The following is a 24,436-nucleotide window of genomic DNA, read 5'->3' as shown; positions in this document are numbered from 1 at the left end:
ATCCAATTGCATATAATTTCATAAGGAGAAGGTGTATTTATTTCTCAGAGTGCTTGAATGAGATCACAGTTGGTAAAAGTCTGAGGAACAAAAGATTTCATAAACTTTTTGTATTACTCCTATAAAAGAATGTTTGCAAATAGGTGTTAATTATCAAAATTGCTGTACACTTGCATTCCATTAGTGCTTGAAGATGTAAAAATAATCTGTACAAATAGCACAGTATTTGCAAATAAGAAAGCTTTAGTCTTTCCACTGGTTTGAAAGCGTGGGTGACATTAATTTTGGCTTTCAAAACCAAAAAAGCAAAGACTGCTGTTAAAATAAAAAAATACCCGAGAGCACACCCCAGAGGTATTTCCTGGCTGTTGTCTTGAAGGGATCTTGGCACAGATTAATACCATCCTGTTCCCATCAGGTGTGTCCTTTACAGAGAGAACAAACAGGCTTTAACTATAAAACTCCTATGAACAGCATTTTTTTATTAAGTTATTCAAGATAAAAGCCTGGATAGTTTCTCAGATTGGCATCTCTCAGACAAATTGGTCGCATTGTGAGCAGTGGAACACCCAGGAGTATCACCGCAGCAGGGCTCACAGAACTAACACATCACCTAGCAAGAGCACATGGGACAGAAATGTGTCAATCCCTACCTTTCTTCCAGTTCCACAAATGCATCCCTGGGACGTTAGTTCACATCTGTCCATGGCATGGGATCACCACTCCCCCAGACAGCCAGAAATCTTGAGGGGGTACCAGATTGTCTTCAATAGTCTACAGGTGCAGAACTCTGCATGGCTGTTGGTTCTGGCAGTGCCCCCAGAGGCTTTACTCCCTCAGACACATACCCAGCTGCTCTGAAGTCTGAGGTGGCAGCTCCCCTGTGCAGGACTTGTGCCATCTGGGTGAGCACCAACACGGCCCCAGCCCCTTGGCCCTCGCCTGGTGGGTCCAGTGGTGCCAATGTCGCACTAGGGCAGAGGCTCCTCCTGCACAATCCACCCTCACACACAGAACAGAGAGCAGGTTCAAAGTGTATGCAACATTTTATTGAAAAAATACGAATGTTCTGTACATAAAGTACAACTTAATGGGCTTGATAAAATCTCCAGAGACTTATTGGTTAATATAGGTCTTCTTGTCTTCTTTTCCCTCTAAGGGCATAAAGCATACAATGAAGCAGCAGGTCCCCTGTACTTGGGCAAGTGCAATCCCATCGCTGTGCGTGCAGCATAGCACCTGGCTCTACACGGGACTCCAACATGCTCAATGTACTTTTGATGGATGGTCTGCAAGAAATTTAAAGCATGGAAGAACTGCACAGGACTGGTCCTTCAATCCACTGGTGATTCAGAATTTATTGTGAGATCTCTGTTCTCCTAAAGTCTGCATCTGCATATCCAATACTTCTGACAAATAAATACAAAAATAAATAGGGATCTGGCCTCACAGAACCTGAAGTCTCAGAAGCAACAAAACTTATAGCAAGCTACATACATAATTTCAACTATATCAACATAATTTATTTAAATCTCTATCAATAAATGTATTAAAAGTATAAATTCTTACCCAATACTGAGAGTTTAGTTCTGGAAATAAACCCAGAAAAGGAAAGCTTTTTCAGTCCTCTCACAATTTAGTGTGCTCTTAGAAAATGCTTTATAGCTGAACAGCAGAACCTAGCTGCTATATAATGCACTTCTATCCCCCCAAACCTAATATAAAAAGCTTTTTAGATCTTTTTACAGTAACTGGCTTTCATGTCCTAACTTTACATACAGTTACTAAAAATACTGCACATAGCAGTGCTGACTAAAGATAGGTTTAGTGTTAAAACTACATGCACAAATGCTGGGGTACCAAAGCAGAAACTGAATAATGTGGCAGCTTCACAATTAATTTACGTTGCTAATTGGATGGTGTAACAAATACTGCAATCCCAAAAGATATGTATGTTGCGAATGGAAAAACAATGAACAGGACTGGATGAGGAGAAAGTTAGGCAAAAAACCTTTTTTTCTTCTCCTTTTAAAACTGGAATGTCCGTTATGGCCAAGAAGGTAAATGTAGAGCAGGGTTAGGAGCTTCTAAATCAGGAGTAAATGGTGATGACTTCTCGGCCGCCGCCTCTAACAAGTAATACCCTCTCCAGACCCTCAGTCAAGACTTCGAGAAACTCCATGTCTGTTTCAGTAAAGTCAAGGACAAAAAGCATCAAAACCAAAATACAAAGGGATTAGAGCAGGGCCAGCTCACAGCCCTCAGCTATGGTCTCGCTTAGGGGCATAGTGCAAGTATCCCTCTAAGTATCAAAATACTGTGAGTTTGTGGCACTTTTTCCTTTAAGCAATTACTACCTTACAGCCACAAGCCAATACCCTCTACCCAGGGGACGCTTTGTCACATGTTACAGCTCAACAGCACTGGTGGCAAAATGAATTTAAGAGAACAGATTAAAGGAAAACCTTCTGTGTGGCCCGGGCCTTGGCTGAAAGGATACAGTTTTCATCTCCATCAGTATTCTTTGGAGGACCAGGCATGTTGAGGAGCACAAGTCTGGCATCATGGGATCTATTTACAATGACTTCATTTAGCTTCACTGCTGTGTGCATCCTTCGGACATTAGACTGGTTCCTGTAGAAGAAGCACATTCACACTTACTGTTAGAAACATGCCTCTGAACACTGAATTATTAAAAAGGTCCTTAAAAGCATACTCTAATCTCCTAAATACCCTGTTAAATGTCAACTCAACACAGTAATTTTTTTCAAACTTTGTGATGAAGATACCAAAGAGATTTCCCAGACTTATTCACGTACAGCTAGTCCATTGGTTTTAAGATCTCTGGAGTCTTCAGTTTAGAAAGTTACAATGCTCTTCAAAAAGCATATTTGATAAAGATGATTTAGTGTTGCATAAGAAATTGAAACACAGAGGGGATGTGCTCTTTGACCGGGCACACTCATGACTGCAGGGCCTTCCCTCAGGGCAGCCCTGCCCAGACCCCTCATGCCCATGGCAGCACAGGCCATGCAACTCTCCAAACTCAGAACCACAAAACTCTCTCTCAAAGACATGGGAACCAAGCAGGAGACTGGCACCATCGTGCTCAGCCCACACTTCCCAGGAGTGCACTTCCCCCTTGGTGTTGAACAGCAGTTGGCATCTCCAGAGAAAGCCTGGTTTGCTACAGATGGCAATCACATGATTCCTGGAGTACAGGAAGGCAGCCTAACAGGCTGAATGTATGGGGCTTTTCTGGAGTGTAATAAGGATGTTAACCTCTCCTTCAGGACACTAATCAACCTCTCTGCCTGGCTATTTACAAGAAACACTTTTACCCAGGTGTCTTTAAAATCTCAATCACACTTCCAAACTTAAGTAGCCACTTAGTTCAAAAGTTAGGGGAGAAAAGGGAATAGGTGCAGCATAATCTCGTAAGCCTCCGCTCCATAAGAATCCAGGCTAAGAGAGGTAAAAGCATTAATTATTTGGAATATATTAACAAAAAATAACATCAATTCATGCAGGAAGAAAACTCAAAAGTAACCTTTAGGGATTTCAAGCCAGGGAATGTTTCCTTCTTACAGGAAATCCACCATTATTTTGGTAACAGAAAAGGAAATAAAATACAGAAATAAACTTATCAAAAGGAGAATATATTTACACTTTTGAGGCCTTTCCACTTGGGTTTTTGTCTTCATTTTAATATATTAATATAAGTGTTAGTAGAAAAAAATGAAATATGAATCTGTGGTTTCATTGATTCAGCTTTGCATGACTATGAGTGAAACTCTTCAGTAACCTTGCTGCTCTTCTGAATATTCAGATTTGCAAAGAAATAATTTATATACACAGAGAAAAGAAGATGCAGTGGGAAAAATAATGTTTATTATGCTAACAGAATAATTTACCCACTGTGAACTACCTCTCTGTTACTTCATATTCTTACATAATTTGGAGCAAGGACACCCTCTGTCTTCACCACATGAGCTTCAGAAAGCCAGGGACAACACTGAGGCCAGATTATGTTTACAGGAAGTGAGGAAAAAACCAGCAGCAGGAAGATAACAGTTGTTAGCTATGTATAGTTTTGGAAAGGGTATTAAAAACTCAAGGTTTGGTTTTCTCTAAAGTGATATTTAAAATTGGCATCTCCCCAGTGATTTAAAGGTGTAGGCTACAAGAAAGGGCTTGTTTAGTGCCCAGAACCTGCCAGAAATAACATCCAGCAGTGTTGTGAAATGAGAGCTTCTCTAAATGAGTAATGTTTCCCCCTGCTTGTGTCATACTCTGCTTAAGAAAATAGGTTCAGATTGGAATTGTTTTCTATCCTTAGTTCTCGTCAGGACAACTCTTGTAGTTTGTTACATCCTATTTATAATGATACTTAGCTTAAGTAGCTAATCCTGCTCCCTTTAAAACATTGCTAAGAGTGCTCAACTCTAGTGCCTTTCCTTCTATCAGTACACATAGTTTTCCTGCTTTTAGTTGAGAAAATTAAGTCTTTCCTCTCAACTATCTTAATGTACTTCTAATTTAAGTAACAAACTTACAAGATCTCCCACCCTCTGAAAGCATGGAAGAGGAAAAAGTACAGGTAGTTAACACCAAATTCAACAGAATTTCTACAGTATGATTCAGCCTAAAACAGATTTGAATTCTGATTTACCAGGAAGAAAAATCTGGAACTTGGCCAAGTATGCAAAACTGACTGACTGAGCTCTTCATGTGAGATGGAGGACATCAAAGAAGTCACAGGAGATTCACACAGTTTTACACAAAGCCAAAATAGACCTTTACTTCTCACTCTTCAGGGGGCACACTCGTGGTAGTACTACAGCTGTTGTTACGTCAGAGCTCCTGCAGCAGCAAGTCTGTCTCAGAGAGTTTATCACACACAGATGCTATTCCAAGTCATTCACCACCATCTCCATAGCTTCTTCCTTTATGTGTTAAACATCCACACTACACACTAGATAGTGAAATGATCATATTTTTTAAGAAGTTCTGATTAGATCAGTGAAATTATCAGTGTGTTCTACTGAGGCGTTTGGAAGACAGGACGGAAGTGGTTACAGGATTTTAACAGCTCCAATTTAGAATTTGACTATACCAAGTGAAATATTGAGGGAAGTGTGCACATTTGATTGGTTAGAGATTTCTGGGAAGGCTAACTGCTGTCTTTTCATTGCCAGGTCTCAGTGTTTATAGCACAAGTCCAAACCAAGGATTAGGAAACAGCAGATAACAAAAGCACAGCATGTGTAGACTTTCAGGAGATGCAAAGTGTAGACTTAGACAAGACTCACGGCTTAATGCTGATGAGATCTCTAAAGCTTCCCACAGCACTGCCTCGGTTCCGCTTCTCAGCTTCACATTTCTCTTTTGTCCAGGTCATCTGGATGTTCTCAGGAACAGGGTCTCCCTCATCTTCCTCATCTGAGTAGAGGCTCTCCAGACGTGCTATTGAATGTCTGTCCTTTACAAGCTGAGCCTGGAGGGGACATGAGTGACAAGGTGAATTCAGAGACTCTTTTATGCTCTCTGGTTCTCTTTAAGCAATTATAGACTTTTTGTTCCATTGTATCTTTTATTTTGCTCAGTCAGTTAAGCCTCCAGGAGAGCTCTGATACCAGGCATTTGCTCTAGCTGAAAGTCTTACATACCAAACTGACTTTCAACAGTTTTGATGAGTGTAAGCCAAGCAGAATTTGGACTGACAAAGGCCTGTATCTATACAAGAAAAAAAAGTCAGTCTCATTCACATCATGATATGGTCAGAAACAACAGACAAGACCGACCCAAAATCGACAACTAAAAAAAAAAAACCTTGACAAACACATGCAGAAAAGATGGATCATCTTCCATAGCTACATGTCATAGACATTTTTCATAGCCATGTGTCCTAAAAGTCCAAACAGGAATGACATCTTCAGTAGGAGAACAGGATATGTTATAAATTGAGACAAATACCGGATATCCCAGATAAAGAAAAAATAAGAACTACATGTAATTTTGGGAAACAAAAAAAGCTACACTACAAGTATTTCCTTACATCTTTAGAACACAGGAGTTAAATTTAAGCAGCAGCTACATAACACACTGCTAGGAAGGCACATTGTGTCATTCCCCTCAGCAGCCCATAGAGAACAACCAAAATTACGTACCTCCCTTTCCCTCTCAGTTTTTGTCAGCCTCATTTGCCTCAGCATCTGAGATCTCTGCTCCATCATAAGAGTTCTCTCATAAGTATATGCTGAGATATCACTATTGTGCTGCAAAAATAAGGACAAATATTGTGCTTGTAATCAAGTCATAACCAAACATCACCACGTGCATAATAAAGTGAAAAATGGGCTCAATTCCCTTACCATTTCTACAACTTCTACCTCTGCCTCTATTCGGAGTTGATAGAGGAAAGTAGCCAAATCCTTCTTCATCTGGATACTGTTATCATCCATCTGAGCTACAGTAAAAATTCTCATTTTGCATTTTCTCCAAACCTGGTGAGGGAACACAAACTCTCAGCTATTTGAACCAATAACACTTTGCTCTACAAAACAGAAACCTAGCAACATGTCCACTCTCATTTATTAATACAGGCTCTACCACTGGACCTTATTTCCTTAAACTAAAGCATGCAGAAGTAGGTGGGGGACATTTTCTGTGTAGCTGCTTACTTTGTGCTGTTTGAGAAGAAAAGGAAGCAACATCAACATGCCTCCATCATGCACAATCCACCACACATCAATGTTGCCTTCGTTGTAACGCTCATGGTTGCTGGGGTAGAAAGACACATTTTTGGGAACTAGCAGAGCCAGATGAGCTGCTGTTGTGCAGCGAACAGTACCTGCCCAGGAGGGGAAGAACACAGTTACTTCCAATCCTGCAAGAATCATCTATGGTTAGAAAAATGCTGCTCACGGAGAAAATGTCAGCAAACCATAAAAGTCATCACTTAAGTTAAGGAAAGTATGTACAGCAAGGCTTGCACAGACAGATCAGTCCAAATGACAAAGCCATGATAAAGCAGACTCGCAGGAACACAAGCCCTATTTCACATTCAAAAGAAAAGCAGCAACCTTCAAAGTTAAGTATGAGGAGACAGCATCTGCTCTGTTCTAATTTGATTAAGCAACTGGACCACAGTAGAAGAAGAGAGATAGAGGCAAGGAGAGTGTTATCCACTAGTGAAGGATAGGTTAGAGCCAGTGACAAAACAGAGATTATCTAGGAAACGAATTATAGTTTGCCATAAAACCAGCATTTTTTAACCATTTGTAGTTAGACATATGAGTTTTAGCTGCTAGATTAATCTTTGAAGATCTTTCTTAGGTCTTTTACCTACAGGAAGTGGTATTTCAAACAGAGCAGTTTTGTGAGAAAATACCTACTTCTCCACCAATACTAGAAAAAAAAAGACAAACTCAAAACCAATCTTACAAGGATTCTGTTAAAATCCCCTGTGTGTACCATGTGTGTAATAAACATCTCTGTTCACACTGTCTGATCACAAAGAATCATTAAAGCTCACCTATAAATGTCTTCCAAGACCTTGGATCTTCACTCTGTCTCCACCCATAGGGCCACCCCAAAACCACAGTGTTGTGCTTCATGCCACCAAGTCCACATGACTGGATCAAGTGAGCAATTCCTTCTCGAACTTTATTGGCTACAACTACTTGACAAAATCCTTTAACCTTCTCAATTTCCATCATATTCTTAATAGTCTGCAAGACAGACAAGGAAAAAAATCTCAGTTTTCCTTTCCAAAAGGAACTCCTAATATTTCTCTGTCATGAGATTACAATGTAAATTCCTGGTTCACATGTCCATAGGTAAAGCACATTACAATGCAAAGTTCTGCTCATCAGATTTCCTTAATAAAACAAAACAGAAAACACCCATTTGTTTAAAACACAATTGCCTTCCAAACATAATCATTTCTAACAGATGAAAGTAAGGGGTTTTTTTCGTTTGTGCTATCATCTCTTATTCATAGTAGTATATAGTGATATCTGGATTACTATTTCACTTTCCATTTTCTAATCCTATAACACTCACCTTTTTAAACCCAAGGCCAATTGACTTCATTTGGATTTCCAGTTTTAGATTTCCATGTTACATGCTGTGTTATATTAAATTTACAAATATAAGCACCAAATCCCACATACCTATCAAGTATACCTCTTATTTGTTTAAAAACTAAATAAACTTGATCAACACATAGCCCATGAATTAGTTTTCCTTTTGTAACAACTTTCCTACAGAAAAAGCCTCTGTGGAAGAAAACAAATATGCTGATGCTATACATATGTAAACACGGCTATGATGTCATGTTTACACAATGAGGAAGATTAAGTAATTTATTGAAAAATTTTCAGGACCATCCTTCAATGCTTTTTGTAATAAATTTATCAACACACTGAAAAAAACCACATTTGCTAAGTTTGACAGTTACTGAAATGCTACTTGGAATGTTCAGAAAACTAAATAGCCCTCTTCCCTCCAATAAGCAGCATACAGAAACTTCCATAGTAATTATTTCCCATAAATGAAGACAGTTTTCTGCAGTAAGGCTGTTTACAAACATTGTGAGCATTGATCTTGCATTCCCAAAGGCACAACTGGCAGCTGAAACATGTATGCAAGTCCTTTACTGAACAGCTGTAGCACTGCTCAACTTGTCCTGTGTTTCACACAAGCCTTAATAAGATGTTTTTTCCCATGTATGATTAGGAAACAAAATTTCACATTACCTGCCCACCCACCCCTTTCTACTTCAGGACTTAGGACACTGACCTGCTCAGCAGCCTGGGCTTCCCCATAAGTTTCCAAGAAATTCCCTTGGATGACTGATCCTATGATAGTCAAACCTTTACCAGCTTTCAGCTGGGATGCAAATGTTAACAGTCTGGGGTATTTTACATGCAAATCTTCATCAAGTTTCAGAAGCACCAGCAACTGAGGCCTGGAGAAAATAAAAAAGACAATGTATCTTTTAACTAAGGCTTTAACAATAACACGTAAAAAACTGCCTCTCATCAGTTATATTGTGCTTGAATATTAACTTGGAAACGTTCTTTTTGTATCTGACACATTTGAGAGGTTTTACTTAATGTTTTGTTTCTCTTGGTTAAACACAGATATGAAACTGTGGGAACTCTGCTGCTGCATTGTGCTGACAGTAATAAAACCTGCTGATAAACTCAGTTTAAGAGGCTTGTATTAGTGTTTTATTTACAGGCATGTTTTTCAAGGCTCTTTTAAGTACTTTTGGAGCATACATAGTGTTCATACTGTAAGACTGTTCTCCCAGATCTGTCTGGATACCTGTGCCAAGAAAATACCTGTATTCTGTATCCAGAAACCTGGCACATGGAAAACACGAAAATATTTTCATCTAAACACAGATCCCACCTTCCTTCTGTTCTTTAAGGTATTGCTACACAATCAATCGAATCCTCTTCTGTCTGGCTGAGCAAGTATAAAAAGATCTATAAAACTCTGTCTTTGGTGGATTCCAAGTCCTCTTGTTCAGAGCCCAAGGGCTGTGCCATGCCCAACCAAGAGGAAGGTTCTTGCCCACTTAATCTGTTCTCAACACCAAGAAGAGATGACATCAGAAGGAACAATGCTGGCCACTGTTCGTTTCCTGGCCTCTACTCCTCTGTACTCACAGACTTCCAGTTTCCCCAGGTTCCAATTCTGAATTCACCAATTTGGAGTCCAGTTAAAGATCCAAGGGGCACTAAAGGTCTTTCCATATAGGGTCCATACAGCAGGGCTTGGTAGTGACAGGACAGCCTACTGCAAACTCAACACTTCTTTTTTAAGTATTCTAGGCATATAAATTCATTCACACAGACCAAAAGCATCTTGTTTGGAGTCCAGTTAAATTCCTTTAGTGTAAGCAGATAACCATGAAAGTAATTTCATTAGTCCAAGATGAGTACCTCCAGTTCTTTGTGTGTGGAGGGCCCTCCTCCAGTCTGAGTAAGGCGTATCTCGCTGCGCTGAGTGACAGGCCCCGGATGCCATCACCCCACTCCTTCTCTGCACTGTGAAGAACAAACAGTTCAGCCAACATAGGGCTCCATGAGCACTTAATTTTACATTTACAGTCAGGCTGTAGAGACTTGAGCACCTTGCAATGAGTTTAATAATGTGACACATAGCATGTATTGCATCTACATTTATAACTTGTACATGAATGTCTGTGTCACAGATCACATGAGAAAAATGCAAATGTTTCAGTAAAACATATGTGATGACATCACCATTCCAGGCTTAATTTGTAATCAACACTACAGAGAAGGCTTCCCAAGCATATACAAACATCTGGCATTTCAACACCCAATTTAGTTATTAGGCCAAATTAAGTTATAAAGCTACACTACAGCCTGACTCCCATCCAGTGTTAATCTTCAGCAATCCAATCAGCAGATTCAACTTTTCAAGGACTGTTCTAGACAGACCTTTGCACCAGAAAAATTGGAATGGTTGGCATCAGCTGTTCTGAAGTAATCATGTGCAGTATACAGCAGATAAGATCCCAACCAATTTTCTACTTCCTGTGATTCGTTTCACCTAACAGCTTTAGAAGCTTAACCAGAAAGTACTTTGGGGCTTTTGTTTAGCAATGACACAGTAAAATAATGAGAACAAAAATGATCTAACAAGGAAAGCCCTTCAAGTCATCTCTGGACAGTTTCTTTTCCAAATGTGAACAATCAATATAATTCATTAAAAATAGATCCAGCCTCCTTCTTAACCTTTCTTATCCAGTTAATACTTACCCTTGGTATTCGATGTACTTGTAAATCATGCCAGCAATAAGCATAGCTACCAAAGCATAATACCAAGATGAAATGAACATCAGTGCCAGGCAAATACTCATGCCTAAAAACGAAAGGGCCCTAAAACAAAAAGCAAAGATATTAGTAAGTAGTGGGGCAGAAAAGCTTAAAAACAAGCCAGTTACACTCCTGCTCTTTTTTCTTTAAGCTGTCTATTCTGAACTGGCAGTGAAAGTAAAGCCTCCAATGGATCTCCCCAGTTCCATCAGTTTTAGTATCCTGTTGTTAAAATGAAACTCGTGCCATGACATATCTGAGTCTGGCTCTTGTGTACAGCTGATAACCAGAGAAATAAAAGATGCCCCTTGCCCTCAAGGTTCTCAAGTGCAGATTGCAGGCTCAGTGAGGTGCCAGCCTTTCACTCACCAGTGGTAGTATTTAAAGCGAGGCCGCCAGTTCGGAGTTCGCAGAAGTGTCTGGACTGCACATGCAAGGTTAACAAAGAGGTAACACATCAAGAAAAACCTGCAAAACAAAAGTGCAAAACCTTTTAGCATGCACATTTATAGATCCTGGCATATATTATTATTACATGATTGATTTCAAGTCAAAATCCCACTGCCCTGTCACATGTGCCTATCCCTCTGATTTTTATTAGCCTGAACTATCAGCATCAAGTAGCTAGAACAATTTTTTAATCGGAGCAAGTCAGATCTGTTCACAACATAATGCCGTCTTTGTTCTGTGATTAAAATGTTTTTCCAAAAAAAATAAAGATAATAAAAACGTGCCTATTCGCAGAATACTCCAGAGCAGAAACAAACAGATTTATATGTAGAGCCTGAAGTCAGAGGATTCATAGAAATTACAGAAGTGGAACTCAGGCTCCAGGAATTTGCTTTACTGGTTTAAGATATGGTTCCGAAAGACAATCAAACTAGCAAAACTCAAGAGTATTTCTATTCCACCCCCCAAGACAGCAACCAGCCTGTTTCTTACATTGAGAGAATTGGAGCCACCATGTCAAGTGAAGCAATAAGGATTCCCAGCTCAGCAATTAATGCTGTTAACAGAAGAGCCCACGTCGGTTCACCATTCGCTTTTCCATGACCAAAGATCTGAAGAAACAGAGACATTAAGCATATCTTCCAGGTATTTAACAAGGTTGAAATGGGAAAAAAGCAAATTACATTTTTTAAAGTCAATAGTAATTCTCCTACATACTTCTCCTTCTCTAGAGGAAGGAGTCAAATTATTCTAACGGCTTTCTGTGCTTCACAGAATTAGATGTTCAACTTCTTGATAAAATTACCACGTAAGTCTAGTTAAAAATCCTTGAAAGTATTCCTTGTTTTCAACAAAAGAAAAAAAAAAATCAAAATAAAAAATATTGCCCTTCACTTCAGTGCTGGGCAAACTGGGGAGAATAAATCTGATTTCCGAGAGCACGAAGTCAGATAGCTGGCTAGGCAGTATGAGCAGAAAGCCTTTTAAGGCGTACGAACCCAGAGGAAAGGGATGATGTTGTCCTTGGCTATGGCCTGCAGCAGCCGGGGGGCCCCGGTGAGGCTCTGCAAACCCGCCCCACAGGTGGAGAAGAAGGACCCTATGACGATGACCCACGGCGAGGGCCACGACAGGGTGCCCACCACCAAGTTCTTGTTCACCGCGTCGCCGTACCTGCAGGCAGGAGCACACCCAGGCATTCATATTCTAAGGACTATTTTGAGACTCATGTTTGGGGTTTTTGGGTGAGTTTTAACATGTCATTTATACACTGTTATTAGTAATACCATATTTTTCATATACTACACTATATTATTAATAATACTATATTATGTTCTTAACTAGGAGACACAGGAAGTAGCAAACAATCTGAGTTACTTCTGATATACAGATAGAAAGTGTCTGTAGCTTGATTTCAACAATTCAAAAACTTTTTTTCATTATATGTATTTTAAAATTCTTGTATTACTATCACAGCATTATTTCTCACTATCAGCAAAAAAATGCGAGAATTAAGACATGGGATGGAAAATCTGAAGGTGCCATGCCAGAAAATATCAGATTGAATACAAGAAGTTTCCAAAAACACTGTTTACAATTTACATACAAATATGGTTTAAAAGGCACCCAGAGGTAAAAATTAAAAACCAACCAACCAACTAAAACACCCACACAAAAAACAAACCAAAACAACAAAAAAACCCACCCCAAAACAAAACAAAAAAACCAACAAGGGAAGGAGTGGGGCATGCAGACAAGATGGGCAAGAACACACCTACACTACAAAAAAAAAAAAGAAAAACAAAGGAGAGCATTAAAGCAGTAAAACTTACTTATCTCTCAGGACAACACCTTCTATGCAGGCTCCAAATAATAACACACAACTGAAGTCTGGAGGACGGAGCATGCTAAGGAAGCAGAATTTATTTAGGCAGACGAAAGTATTGTGTAAAGGACAGTATGTGCCTCCATCCCGTGGCATTTGCACTCCAGCACCTCCACAAGTATGTGGTAAAGCTGGCAAGTAGATTAATGTCTCATGCTCACATATACCTTCTAATGTTACAGAGAAAAAGTTCTTCTAAGTTTCAGTTTTTAGAAAAGACAGATTTAAATGTTATGATAAAGGAGACAAAATCAAATGAAGCATTTTTACACTAAAATGTCAATTTAATCTTCTGCTAGTACAGAAGCTGATGTTAAAAATCTTTCTTTTCTCTCTCCTTCTCCTGTGTCTGAAGATATTTTGAACATATGGCAAACCATTACTTTGCACACTCCTTTTTTTGTAGTCTCAGCTGGCATTTACATCACCAGTAAGTCTTTGCCTATCAGGTTTGTTATTAAAATGTACTGCCTTCTGCATTGGGGAGTACAAGACACCTCAGGCTTTTTGGATCTGGCATTCCAGTGATGTTTTTGGTTTTGTAAATTAAGTTCATACAAATGGTTAAATCTTGAATTCTACCCCTGAAATGCAACTATAAGTTACAAACTGCAACAAAAGGAGAAACATTGCTCCTAGAAGTGACAGTGTCAGCCTCCCCCAGGGTGGCGTATGAACATGGACACATTCAGTTACCCACTGAGTGAGGCCCGAGCTGCCAGTGGAGCTGGGGGTTATTGGCTGTGACCTGTGTTAATATTTATTATGTCCACAGGAAATGCTGACTTCTTGGTAGAGGGTCAGTTCCCAAAGTGACAGCTGGGAAAGGCTGTGCTCCTAAAGAGCTGAGACAAGCGAGCTGGGATCCTGATTTACAGCTTGGCAAGTTTTGGCAAAAAAACAGGAATGAAACAGCAGAATTTGCAGGAGAGTCACCATCTTGGCCAGCTGCCCTTGGGGTGAGTCTGATTCAGAAAGCTCTTTTGACTTTTTTTTAATCTTCTTTGTTGATAAATTGTCCTTTAGGACACCAAGAGCTAGATAAAGCTGAAAGATCTTGGCTCATCTCTTCTTTAGCAGGAGAGCAGAGATGAACACAGTCTCTCCTAAGCAAAGCTCCTGTCATCCTAAGCCCTGAAGAGCTGAAAAAACACTTGGGAACATTTAGTCAAATTTCTGACTCCAGTTTATCTTGTCCTAAAATGTTCAAGAAAACCTATACTCCTTAAAGTCATTCCAAAAAAAGGCTATTTTTTTAAAAAAAGGAACTGAAATTTATGAACTCTCCCATTAAAGCCTCCCCTCATCTTAATGTTTCACTGCAACCTAAAAAATCCCAAAAATCTCCAAGTACACCACCAGCCTGAAAAGCTATAGATCACTGTGTAGCAAAGAACAGCAATGGGAATGCAGAACAGAGCCCACAAAAAGGGGGATGGAAAATAACAGGATAATAATTAAAGTTGTTTCTTTCAGCTCAAGGACTGATGTTGTACTGTTTGGTTTTTTTTTTCCCACTGGCCAATCATACTTGCACTGACAATTTGGTGACCTGAAAGCAGCTCCACAAATCAGATACAATGTACCAGCACTCCAGTAATTTTAAAAGGATACAGACTAGTGATGTGGTGACAATGGCGAGAATTGTTCCAACAGGGATGGATTTCTGTGCATCTTTGAGGTCCCCTGACCTGTTTGAACCAGCCATGATACCTGAAAGTACATTTTGGTAAGATCACAGGGTGGGAGGAAGCTCAGAGCCCGAAGAAGCCCCCTCACACCAGCATTCTCACCAGTCACTGAAGGGAAGAAGATGCCAACCAGCACCATGAACGACGTGGAGATATCTGACAGCACATACAGGTGCAGGTTGTTCTTCTGGCTTGCTACATCCACAGAGGGCTGATGTGCTCTCTCCAGTATCTCTCCTTTCTCCAAATAGTTGCTCCATAAGTTGTCTTCAAGGTTATCGTCACACCACAGAAAAGAAAAGCATGTTTCAGTTCAAACCCGTTCTCATTATAATTGGTTTACAGCTGAGGATTACAAATGCAGTTCAGTGATCAACACAAAACCACAAATACGTATCAATAACCTACAGAAGTCTAAGCAACTTACCCTTCATTATTACTAAATGTAACATTCTTTTAACCTCATACCCATTTCAACCCAAGGAAATACACCGAGTATTTTTATGAGCCACCATACCACACAGTAGCTCAGAGAATGCAAAGCAGCAATATTGACCAGTTTTCTAGACAGAAATGGGTTTATTCTTCAGTCAGTGAAGAATTACAGAATTATATGTTTGGCATTTGAAATTTCACTAACAAATGCTGAGTCTTCTTGTAATCTTAGAAACTAGACTGCTGGTTTCTGAGAAAATGGGAACCCTCAGGACTCAGCACCTGCACAAAGCAGCTGCTCAGGTGTTCCTTTCAATAATGAACACTTTTCAATTATGCTTTATTCAGGAGTGGGCAAAGAAGGAGACACGCTGTTTCTATACAAGTACTCTTCTTTCAGGGCATAATCTTAACCTGTCTAAAGTGGAGAGCTGTCACTACAGAGTTCCGAAAAACTTTAATAATTTATTAATCTTAGTATAACTCATAATTACAGCTGACTTCATGCTGAAATTATGAGATGAATAAGGGAAATTGAATCAATTTTAGAGCAGACAAGTGCTGTATCAGGACAAAAGTGCCATCTCCTCTTTTGAAAGGTCGTAAGACTTGACTTTCTTTATTGAAGATAATTTTCTTCACTGTAATTATGTTTCTTCAGTCCCTCTTTCTTAACCAGCAGGGAAGAGTTTGACCCATTTCAGCTGCTCAGCATGCCTCCTCTTAAAGGGAAAAAAAAATGTTCTACCATACCTATTAAAATGCCACTAGCAGCTCCTGGAATTCCTGCTATCTCCGAGACATTGTTCATTAGGAAATACTCATCACAGTGTTCAGTGGTTAAGTTTGTGCTGTGGCAGAAGAGCTCCCAAAGCTTAGAGGCCACAGTTATGTTATCCTTAACTACAGTTTTGGCACAAACATCAAAGTGATCTCTTGACAGAGTCCTGTTGCCCAACATGCAAATCCTGGAAGGGAAACATGAACACCAGTGTTATTGGATGTTACTGGGAAAATGAACATATTGCCCATACTTATTCTTTTACATCATGTGGAAACTTCAAGTGGCTCTAGTTTGCTACATAATTTCTCACCTTCAAAAGGATGGTGGTAGCATGACAAAGACTGTATATGCTCCTTTTAAGGGCCACAAGTATAAAGCTACTTTTAGGGAGAGGTATAAAGAGCCACGTCAATGTGATTTATGGAATTTGATTGATTTATCTTAAACAATGAAAGGGATCAATTAGGACACTTTTTGTGTTTTTTGTTGTTTGGGGTTGTTTCGGGTTTTTTTATTAAACAGAACTACTGGAGTGGAAGAAATGTGAAGGGTACTAGAATTTAAATTACTAGATACTTAGAATATCCAAAGATATTTGGAATCTCATTAACTCAGTTTCTATATCGCAACACTTGAATGACCCCTGACATTTTAGATTCAGAATTAGGAACATATATTAAAATCAAAATAAGGAAAGATTCTTCTTATCAGAAGATACTGTGCTTAATTGCTAAAATCCTCCACTGCCTGTTGCGCTTTGTCTAACCACAAACATCACTTAGTCCAGCACTGAAAAATTTTTAATCCACTTGTCCAAAGACAATTCCACAAGACAGTGATCTAATGTAACAGCTCCCTGCTACTTAAAGGTCACTCAGCTTTTCTTCCCACTGTCAGAAAACACCCACAGGAAAAGAGTTTCTTCCATTTTAATTTTAATTCCATTTTAATTGTTTCACAGGTCTTATTGATCACTGAAAACAGGAAAATGGAAAACACAGGGCCATTTTTGCATGGTTTGCAGGCCTGTGAACTGTAGCTTCCAAGAAGCCTTCCCCTACAAAATTAAAAATAAATACACTATCTTGTTACTTAGGGGAAAAAAAAAAAAGGAGGAATACAGTCCAAGAAGAAAGATAGAGAAAACATTCAAGAACAATCTAAGAGATAATGAGGGGGATGTAGAGACATTGTTTTATTTTTACTGCTGTAAACCTTCGCTGTTCTAAAACGTTATAATCACTGGGCCTTAAATATCCAAAGGGAAGACTTGAGGGCTGCAAGTACTTAGTTATGGTCAAAGCATTTCAAGATGTGAATAATTATGCAGATCCAACTCCTCTATTTCCATTCCATTCATCTCTTTTCAGCAGTATCAGAAAATACAGTTTGCATTCCTGGTAAAACACATGCATCCACATTATTGCTGCTCCAGCTCCAGGCTCAAGAAGCTGATTTCATGTTTAGCAGCCAACATGCCAAGGAGCATGTGTTGGGTCCAGAGCAGGCTCCTCACAGAGCGGGGGAAGTTTTTCTGGAGCCTCAGCATGGCCCCACATCACACTCCCAAGACCTGCCCAGTTTCTCAGCAAGGAGCTGACCAAACCATGAATTTCCAACCATGAAGGCAGTGTGCTGTGTCTGACTGGCCTGGGGAAAAGGGACCTGCCAAACTGCTCCCTAAGAACTGCCACAAATAACCCAGCAACACTGTCACTCAAATCTGAACAGCCGCGGGCCAAGAGACTGGATTGTCTCTGCAGGAAGCAGAGCAGTGTCAGCCTCCATCAGCCTCATGAGACTTCCTTCTACCAAACAGTTTAAAACGTGCAATCGTGTGTTCATTTTAGCCTAAGAAACTTCTCTTCCATGAGCTCTGCTCACTGTCATTATACACAGCTAAAAATATTGGAAGTAGTTCACAAAAAAAGGTATCTTCAACAATGTATCAGGCACAAGTTCTAAGTAACCTACATGATACCCCAGCTTCCAGACCCACAGGCAAAGCTATAACCCACATCCAGAAATATTACTCACGGAAATTCAGGTGGATCAAAGATGGACTTAATAGCTCCAGCATAAATGGACAGGATGGATATTACTACACAGGCCAAGAAGAGAGAAGCAAATTTGTTCACATACTTCACACCTACGAACACCACCACTGCCATCAGAATTAGGAATACAGTGCCATACACCCTCATGTTGTTCAGCATGGCACTGGATGCATCATGGGCACCAGATGGATGAAAAATTGCTGCTTGTGGCACAATATATGTCTGAAAGAAGAGAAAGCAAAAGTGAGTTGGAGGAACACCAGCACAGAACTCTGTCTGGAATCATATACGTATACTAGAAATGTAAATCCATTTCCATTCCACAACATGCTTTTCACTGGGAATCTTTTACAGGAAGAGTCAAGAGATAACAGCCCTTTCTATGTCAGCAGTACAACTGAGCCAACTTTATCAAAGATGGAACATGTGTCTTGGATTAAGTCACACTTTCATCTGTCAGAAGAGCTCCCAGTCTGGATACTCAGAGCATGCAGCTTCCAAAGGGAAGCACTAGTGGTAAAGAATTGGACACCAAGGAACTGGAGACCTGCCAGTCTCTTCCTGTAAATGTATATGCAAATATGGGACAAGAATACTGGGGCACTTTCTATATGTTATTTGTCTTCAAAGCAGGATTACTCTGGTATTACTCACCAATAAAATCTCAATGGCACCAAGGATATACATGGCTCCTGCAAATGTTGTTCCCAAGTAAAAACACAGCCCTACAGCTCCACCAAATTCTGGGCCCAATGATCTAGATATCATGAAATAGGAGCCACCAGCTGTGAAACAAGAAAAGTGAGAGTAAAATTATAATTTCTTGCTATAAAATTTTAAATATGCACAAAAAGAATACAACAGAATTACATACAGTCCATCTGCTATTTTGAGGTTCAACTGAAGTATCTTTTTTTATTGGCACAGGGGTAAAAACCAAATAAATTGATCTTTAACCTGATAGATACTAAGAAGAAATACTAGATATTAATTCAGGCTTTGTATTCTGGATTAAGCAAATTTCTCTGGAATAAAATCATGTTAACAGTTTATAGCAAATTAGGTTTTGGGTTTTTTTATATTTTTAACACAGCTGAGACACTTACTAACTACACTTACCTGGAACAACACCATTTGTGGCAATTGCACTCATTGATATGGTTGTCAACATAGTCTGGGGAAAACAGGGAAAAGGAAGCAATTGTGTCAATAACACTTTTTAAAACATAACTTATTATCTTGATAAAATACAGCTGCCACTGCATATATGATACAGTATTTCTATTTATTCTGTCTGTCATTATCTAAAAGAAAACAAGGGCAGCAGGAATTTAATCACTGAGCCATTGAGACCTCTGTTCGAGATGGCCCCTGCTTTATCAGGTCAAACAATGGGTGTCTGCAGACAAAGCAAGATAAGAGAAGGCAGGTGTCCCTCCATCTGCAGAGCTACAATTCCAACAAAGGCTGGTCCAGCAAAGCAGGCAGGCCTCACACGGGGCAGGCATGGAAAAACAGCTATTTGCTAAACAGACACTCTTTATAAGACTATACTTATAGTAGATACAGTTTGTCAGTTTAGAAGTAACAGTAAAAAACAAAAAGTTAAAAAAAAATCCCGCAGCTACAAACATGACAGAGGTGTCTGGCATAAATGTGACTTTTCTTTATACAAGCACCTACAATTCTGCCTCTCAGTAGTTTCACAGAGGTTATGTCACATGCATTATACTTACACAACAGCAGCAAAGCAATACAATCAGGAAGGACTGAAGAACTCCAGCCATTCCCACCATCCAAGTCAGCCGAAGAAAGAGAATAACCCCGAAGATATTCTGCATGCATGGCAAATATACCCCCATCAGGGTGCCCATGCTGGGTGACTGGAAAAAAAAAAAAAAGTTGATATTCATTAACTGAAATTATTCAGAGCAGAGATAGCCAAAAAAGCCTTAAAGTTCAGTTTTTTAAATGGTAGAAACCTGGGAAACATAAGGTAGACACATCCAAATACTGTTGTGCTGGATTTCCACAAAACACAACAAACTCCAAAACCATGAATTTCTGAACAAAGTGCTGATCCTGTCATATATTGAAGTAATTATCCTCAGTATTTAACACTGACTACTAACAACAGGAGATATATTTATTTGGGTTTTTTTAGATCCATAGAGTTTCTAGTATGAAATGTGTCGAGTGCTGCAGACCGCAAGTAAGATAGAACCTTACCCTACTGCCCGGAGTTCAAGAATTAGTTTCAAGGAAAACCTACTTTTGTCATGTTACAGCTAGAAAAGATTTGGAAGCAATCTGGACACATGATGTATTTTATTCCATTTTATATATTCCATGTAAAACTAATGGTTCTACCCTTTCTTAAGTTCAATGTCAGCATCAGACTCTGAATTACTTTTGACAGCAACTGAGAAAACACAAGTTGCATGATTTCACAGGAACTGCACGACTGGCCTTCAGCATAGCATCCTGCAGAATAAGTATCCAAAATAATGGCATCAAAGTGCCACTGGGAAGGGTTTTATTCCAAAGAATATAAAAATGTTTGTTGCATTGGCACACCTGGCACCAGCACCATTTCAGAGTCCCAAATCTCTGTGGTTTCCTGCCAAGACATTTCATTGCTTCTGCTTTCTGAGATTTCCTTTTGCATTTAAAATTATACTGAATTCTAAAACACAGGAGGAATAGAGTGTCACTTCTGAAAGGCTCATCCCTTTTCATACTCCCTTCTATAAATAAACATAAATTCCAAAACACATTAGATAGACAGCATTTAAAGAAGCCCTTGAACAATCATTCAAATGAGAAGGATATTAAAGGGAGGTGACAAAACTTGTTCAAATTTGACTCCACACAGCATTAACTAGATGCAAAAATAAATAGCACCTTTATAGACAAATTAAGTCATGAACCCAAAGCAACAGCACTTAAGGCAAGCAACAAAATGTCTGCCAAAAACTTTACATAAGGTAATTCAAGAGTGTATTTCAACACACAAAGCAAAATCCTTAAAGAATCACATGTTTATAAGATCACCAGGTCAAAAGCAAACAAAGAATTTAGTGCTTCAACTTGCAATTACATGTTACAATCCAGAATTTCCTCATCTGCACTAGAAACCTGCCCCGCCAGACATGAAACAGAACTGTGCCCAAGAACATGATCTGAACCTTTCTTTGTTAGAAGTGCCAGGAGTTGCTGACTGAGTTTTCTGAAGTCAGCTTTGAATTCCTTGTGTGACTAAAGCTGAAACAGATCAACCAGACTTTGTTCATACACACTACAGCTCAGGTGGACCTCCTGAAGGAAAGTGAGCAACAGAACCATGTGCTGAGGGTTTGCAGTGGAGCTACCCTATGAGACCTACAAGCATGGGGCTAGAGCTGTTCCTCATATGTTCCAGTGCCATAGTACCAAAAAAAATTTAATTCCCTAAACCATCACCTGCCATTTTATAAAAATTACCATCCTAAATATCTAACCTGATCAGCTTTGTCAGGATTATGTATGAGGACAAAAGGAATTGTTGTCTTCTGATAGTAACAAAAATGACACTTGTTACCTAAGTGTCCTGATCAGGGCAAGGTAAGGATTTTTTACTGAGTTATTTCAGTGCTATAGTTGAGGAGGATCTTCATGGAGTATTGTTTATAGTGTACTTATTTCCTCAAGGAAGGGAAGGTTTAGATACTTTTGATTCTAACTGTATCTTTAACTGCAAAAACATAAACTGAGAAAGGACTAAATAATGTTGCCAGGCACTGCGCATATTTTGCCCAGCACAGGGGCTTCCTACTGTCACATTAATGCACACTTTGCCTCTCAAGGACACATTCCACATAATTTTATCATTATCCATCTGACCATTCTTCCATCAGTCACTCCCTCACAACATCTCTGAACCCATCAAGTGAATTTTATCAGACATGTGGGTATCTCAGGATAAAGGAGTCAAAGAGTTTGTCAAAACTGGCATCTGGGAAAAGAAAAGAAGCCCAACCTGTTGCTTCTACACAGGAGAAGCAACTGGACCACACTTACTGTGTTTTCTACATGACAGTCCTCCACACACCATGAAAGCAGGTGAGATTTCAGCCTGCCCTTTACACACCTGCCAACACCAGCTTTCTTTGCACAAGAATCCACTTCAGCTCAGCTCTTTCCTGTCTTCTGACCTATGTGGTCCCTGCAGCTTTGCTCCACTGTTCCATCATCTTCTCCCCCTCCCTCTTACGTGGCCTCCTAAGCCTATCAAGTTACAAGCTCACTTTGACCACAGAGGAAGAGAAATTGTGCATTAGTTGTACACTTGTGAGACCACTGCAGAGCAGAGCAGCCTAGGAAATGCCCAAGTGTCTGCCCACAGCCGAAACTCAAGCCACAGTATTACTAAGTGTATCTCAGGCATAAGTTTAGTCTAGATTTTCTCAGCCCTGTGGAAAAAGAAAATACAAGAAAGAATGATCTACAAATATTACTTGAACCATCTTGACCACAGAAAGATTTAACCACTACACACCAATAACCTGCAGTGACTTGACCCTTTTTTATAGCATCTAATCATCACTGAGTGATACTAAACCAGTGCTGAAGTCTCAACAGAATGTGACCTGAAACAAGGGTATTATTATGTTCAGCCTCAATAGCAACCACATGAAAAAATGTAACACCCTGTGCTGCATAAATGAAATAAAAGAGAGACATTTTGAAGAACACTGTTTTAGAACAACTAAGAAGGGACAGAAAAATCTCGAAAACAGTCTCAATTTCAGTGATGCAGATCATGTTTCTGCTCACTCTCATCAGCTGCACACATAATTTATGTAAATATTGATCTGAGTCTGAAGGACACTATTTCCATTGTGCCAGTGTGATGGGTTATTAAAGCATTTGGCTGCAGGGCTCAGGGACATTGATCAGCAATGACACCTCTCACGGTTCTCTATAGCATGAGGACAGACAGCAGCACAGAAATGAATTGCCTTGTTAAAGATACATGAACTACAACAGTTTATCTAATTTTTTTCCATCATGAGAAGGGGATATTTCTATAGCACTGTGACTGTTAAGTGCTTTATTGCAAGACTGTATTTAGAAAAGAATAAGCATTCCAATTTCTACCATATTACATTGGAGTTGTGTCAATTTTACCTGACCTGTACCTAACACAGAATGCTACTATCAAAAGTATTTAGTGGGGTTGCTGAAACAAGATAATATGTTCATATTAAGATGTCTTGCACTGAAATGATTTGAAAGGATATGATTTGGCTGGCATGTCTGGCATGTCTGTACTCACTGAGAGATGTGTCTTACCTGCTAAGAGAATTACAGTCACTTACTGAAAGGACTGCTTTCCTCAGTTCCTTTTTGAATATCAGATCTAGAGGCTGCTCATCTGCCTTGCTCCAGCTCTTGCCTATGAGATGCCAGTTCCAGCAAGTGACAGGCAGGTTATTCTTTGTCACACCAGCTGAGCACTCTCAGTGCAGCACTCAACAACGGGTGGGTTAACAGTGGTTTAACCACTTAAAACAGACCTGCTGGAGGACTGCCAGACTTCTGTTCTCATGCTCAAATGGGAAAGATAAGGTAACAGCAGCACAGTGATTTATACTTCAAAGACCATTAAAAACAAGTATGTAGAAGAATCCCATTTGCACTGTTTCTGAATACCTTCAATCCATACCCTTGTCCAGTTACTGCTTTTGAATTTTCTGGGTTTAATGGTTGTAATTATTGGCCAAGTTTTTCAGTCGTCTTATATTCTGCAAGATGTTTAAAATTTTATATTGCTCATGGCAAGAGAGGGAGAAGAAATTCAACCTGCAGTTACAATATTGCAGCTGATGTAATTTATCCCAGAGACCGACATGAAGACAAAGGTTCACCTAAGGAAACTGCAGTGTTTACACAGAAAACACTGAGATATTAATACAGCATGATACTGTCACTTTTGGAAAGGTTACCAAACCCACTCTACAGAAAATATCTGTGAAGTCTGTGAACACACATTTTTGAGACATGGGAAAACATAATGCAGGAAAACCCAGTTATTAAACCTGAACTCCATTTTGTCACAGAAGCAAAGCTTTAATAAAGTTAATAGTCCTTTTTAATGGCTGCAAACAGCTTGAAAATATGCAAGCATAAATCACACCTAGATGTAGAAATATTAAGACCACACAATCATGGTACTCCATCAGGGACTGAAAACAAGTTCTCAGTTTTCTGGTATTTGCCCCATTTTTACCTTG

At 39.5% G+C, this 24,436-nt stretch overlaps 1 protein-coding gene across 6 annotated transcripts in view; it reads right to left on the bottom strand.

The window, feature by feature from the left end:
• Nucleotides 1–1,027: 1,027 nt before the first annotated feature.
• Nucleotides 1,028–24,436, bottom strand: part of SLC12A4 (solute carrier family 12 member 4) — a 46,667-nt gene continuing 23,258 nt past the window's right edge. For 3 of the 6 annotated variants that reach the window (XM_032121754.1, XM_032121759.1, XM_032121758.1), the window contains exons 4-25: nucleotides 19,898–20,044; nucleotides 19,281–19,335; nucleotides 18,816–18,946; nucleotides 18,142–18,383; nucleotides 16,074–16,288; nucleotides 14,988–15,152; nucleotides 14,809–14,907; nucleotides 13,142–13,199; nucleotides 12,308–12,482; nucleotides 11,802–11,920; nucleotides 11,229–11,327; nucleotides 10,803–10,922; nucleotides 9,960–10,064; nucleotides 8,806–8,974; nucleotides 7,538–7,733; nucleotides 6,684–6,853; nucleotides 6,375–6,506; nucleotides 6,171–6,278; nucleotides 5,313–5,497; nucleotides 4,557–4,571; nucleotides 2,501–2,634; nucleotides 1,028–2,184 (exon numbers count right to left, since the gene is read on the bottom strand). In XM_032121754.1, coding sequence (XP_031977645.1) covers nucleotides 2,093–2,184; nucleotides 2,501–2,634; nucleotides 4,557–4,571; nucleotides 5,313–5,497; nucleotides 6,171–6,278; nucleotides 6,375–6,506; nucleotides 6,684–6,853; nucleotides 7,538–7,733; nucleotides 8,806–8,974; nucleotides 9,960–10,064; nucleotides 10,803–10,922; nucleotides 11,229–11,327; nucleotides 11,802–11,920; nucleotides 12,308–12,482; nucleotides 13,142–13,199; nucleotides 14,809–14,907; nucleotides 14,988–15,152; nucleotides 16,074–16,288; nucleotides 18,142–18,383; nucleotides 18,816–18,946; nucleotides 19,281–19,335; nucleotides 19,898–20,044 — 2,931 coding nt within the window. In that variant the 3' untranslated portion in view covers nucleotides 1,028–2,092. The remainder of the gene's footprint in view (nucleotides 2,185–2,500; nucleotides 2,635–4,556; nucleotides 4,572–5,312; nucleotides 5,498–6,170; nucleotides 6,279–6,374; nucleotides 6,507–6,683; nucleotides 6,854–7,537; nucleotides 7,734–8,805; nucleotides 8,975–9,959; nucleotides 10,065–10,802; nucleotides 10,923–11,228; nucleotides 11,328–11,801; nucleotides 11,921–12,307; nucleotides 12,483–13,141; nucleotides 13,200–14,808; nucleotides 14,908–14,987; nucleotides 15,153–16,073; nucleotides 16,289–18,141; nucleotides 18,384–18,815; nucleotides 18,947–19,280; nucleotides 19,336–19,897; nucleotides 20,045–24,436) is intronic. The other 3 variants (XM_032121756.1, XM_032121755.1, XM_032121757.1) reach the window with 3 other exon arrangements.

The sequence above is a fragment of the Corvus moneduloides genome, chromosome 12 (genome assembly GCF_009650955.1).
Source record: "Corvus moneduloides isolate bCorMon1 chromosome 12, bCorMon1.pri, whole genome shotgun sequence".
NCBI classification, from domain to species: Eukaryota; Metazoa; Chordata; class Aves; order Passeriformes; family Corvidae; genus Corvus; species Corvus moneduloides.
This window is presented reverse-complemented; position numbering and strand designations above follow the sequence as displayed.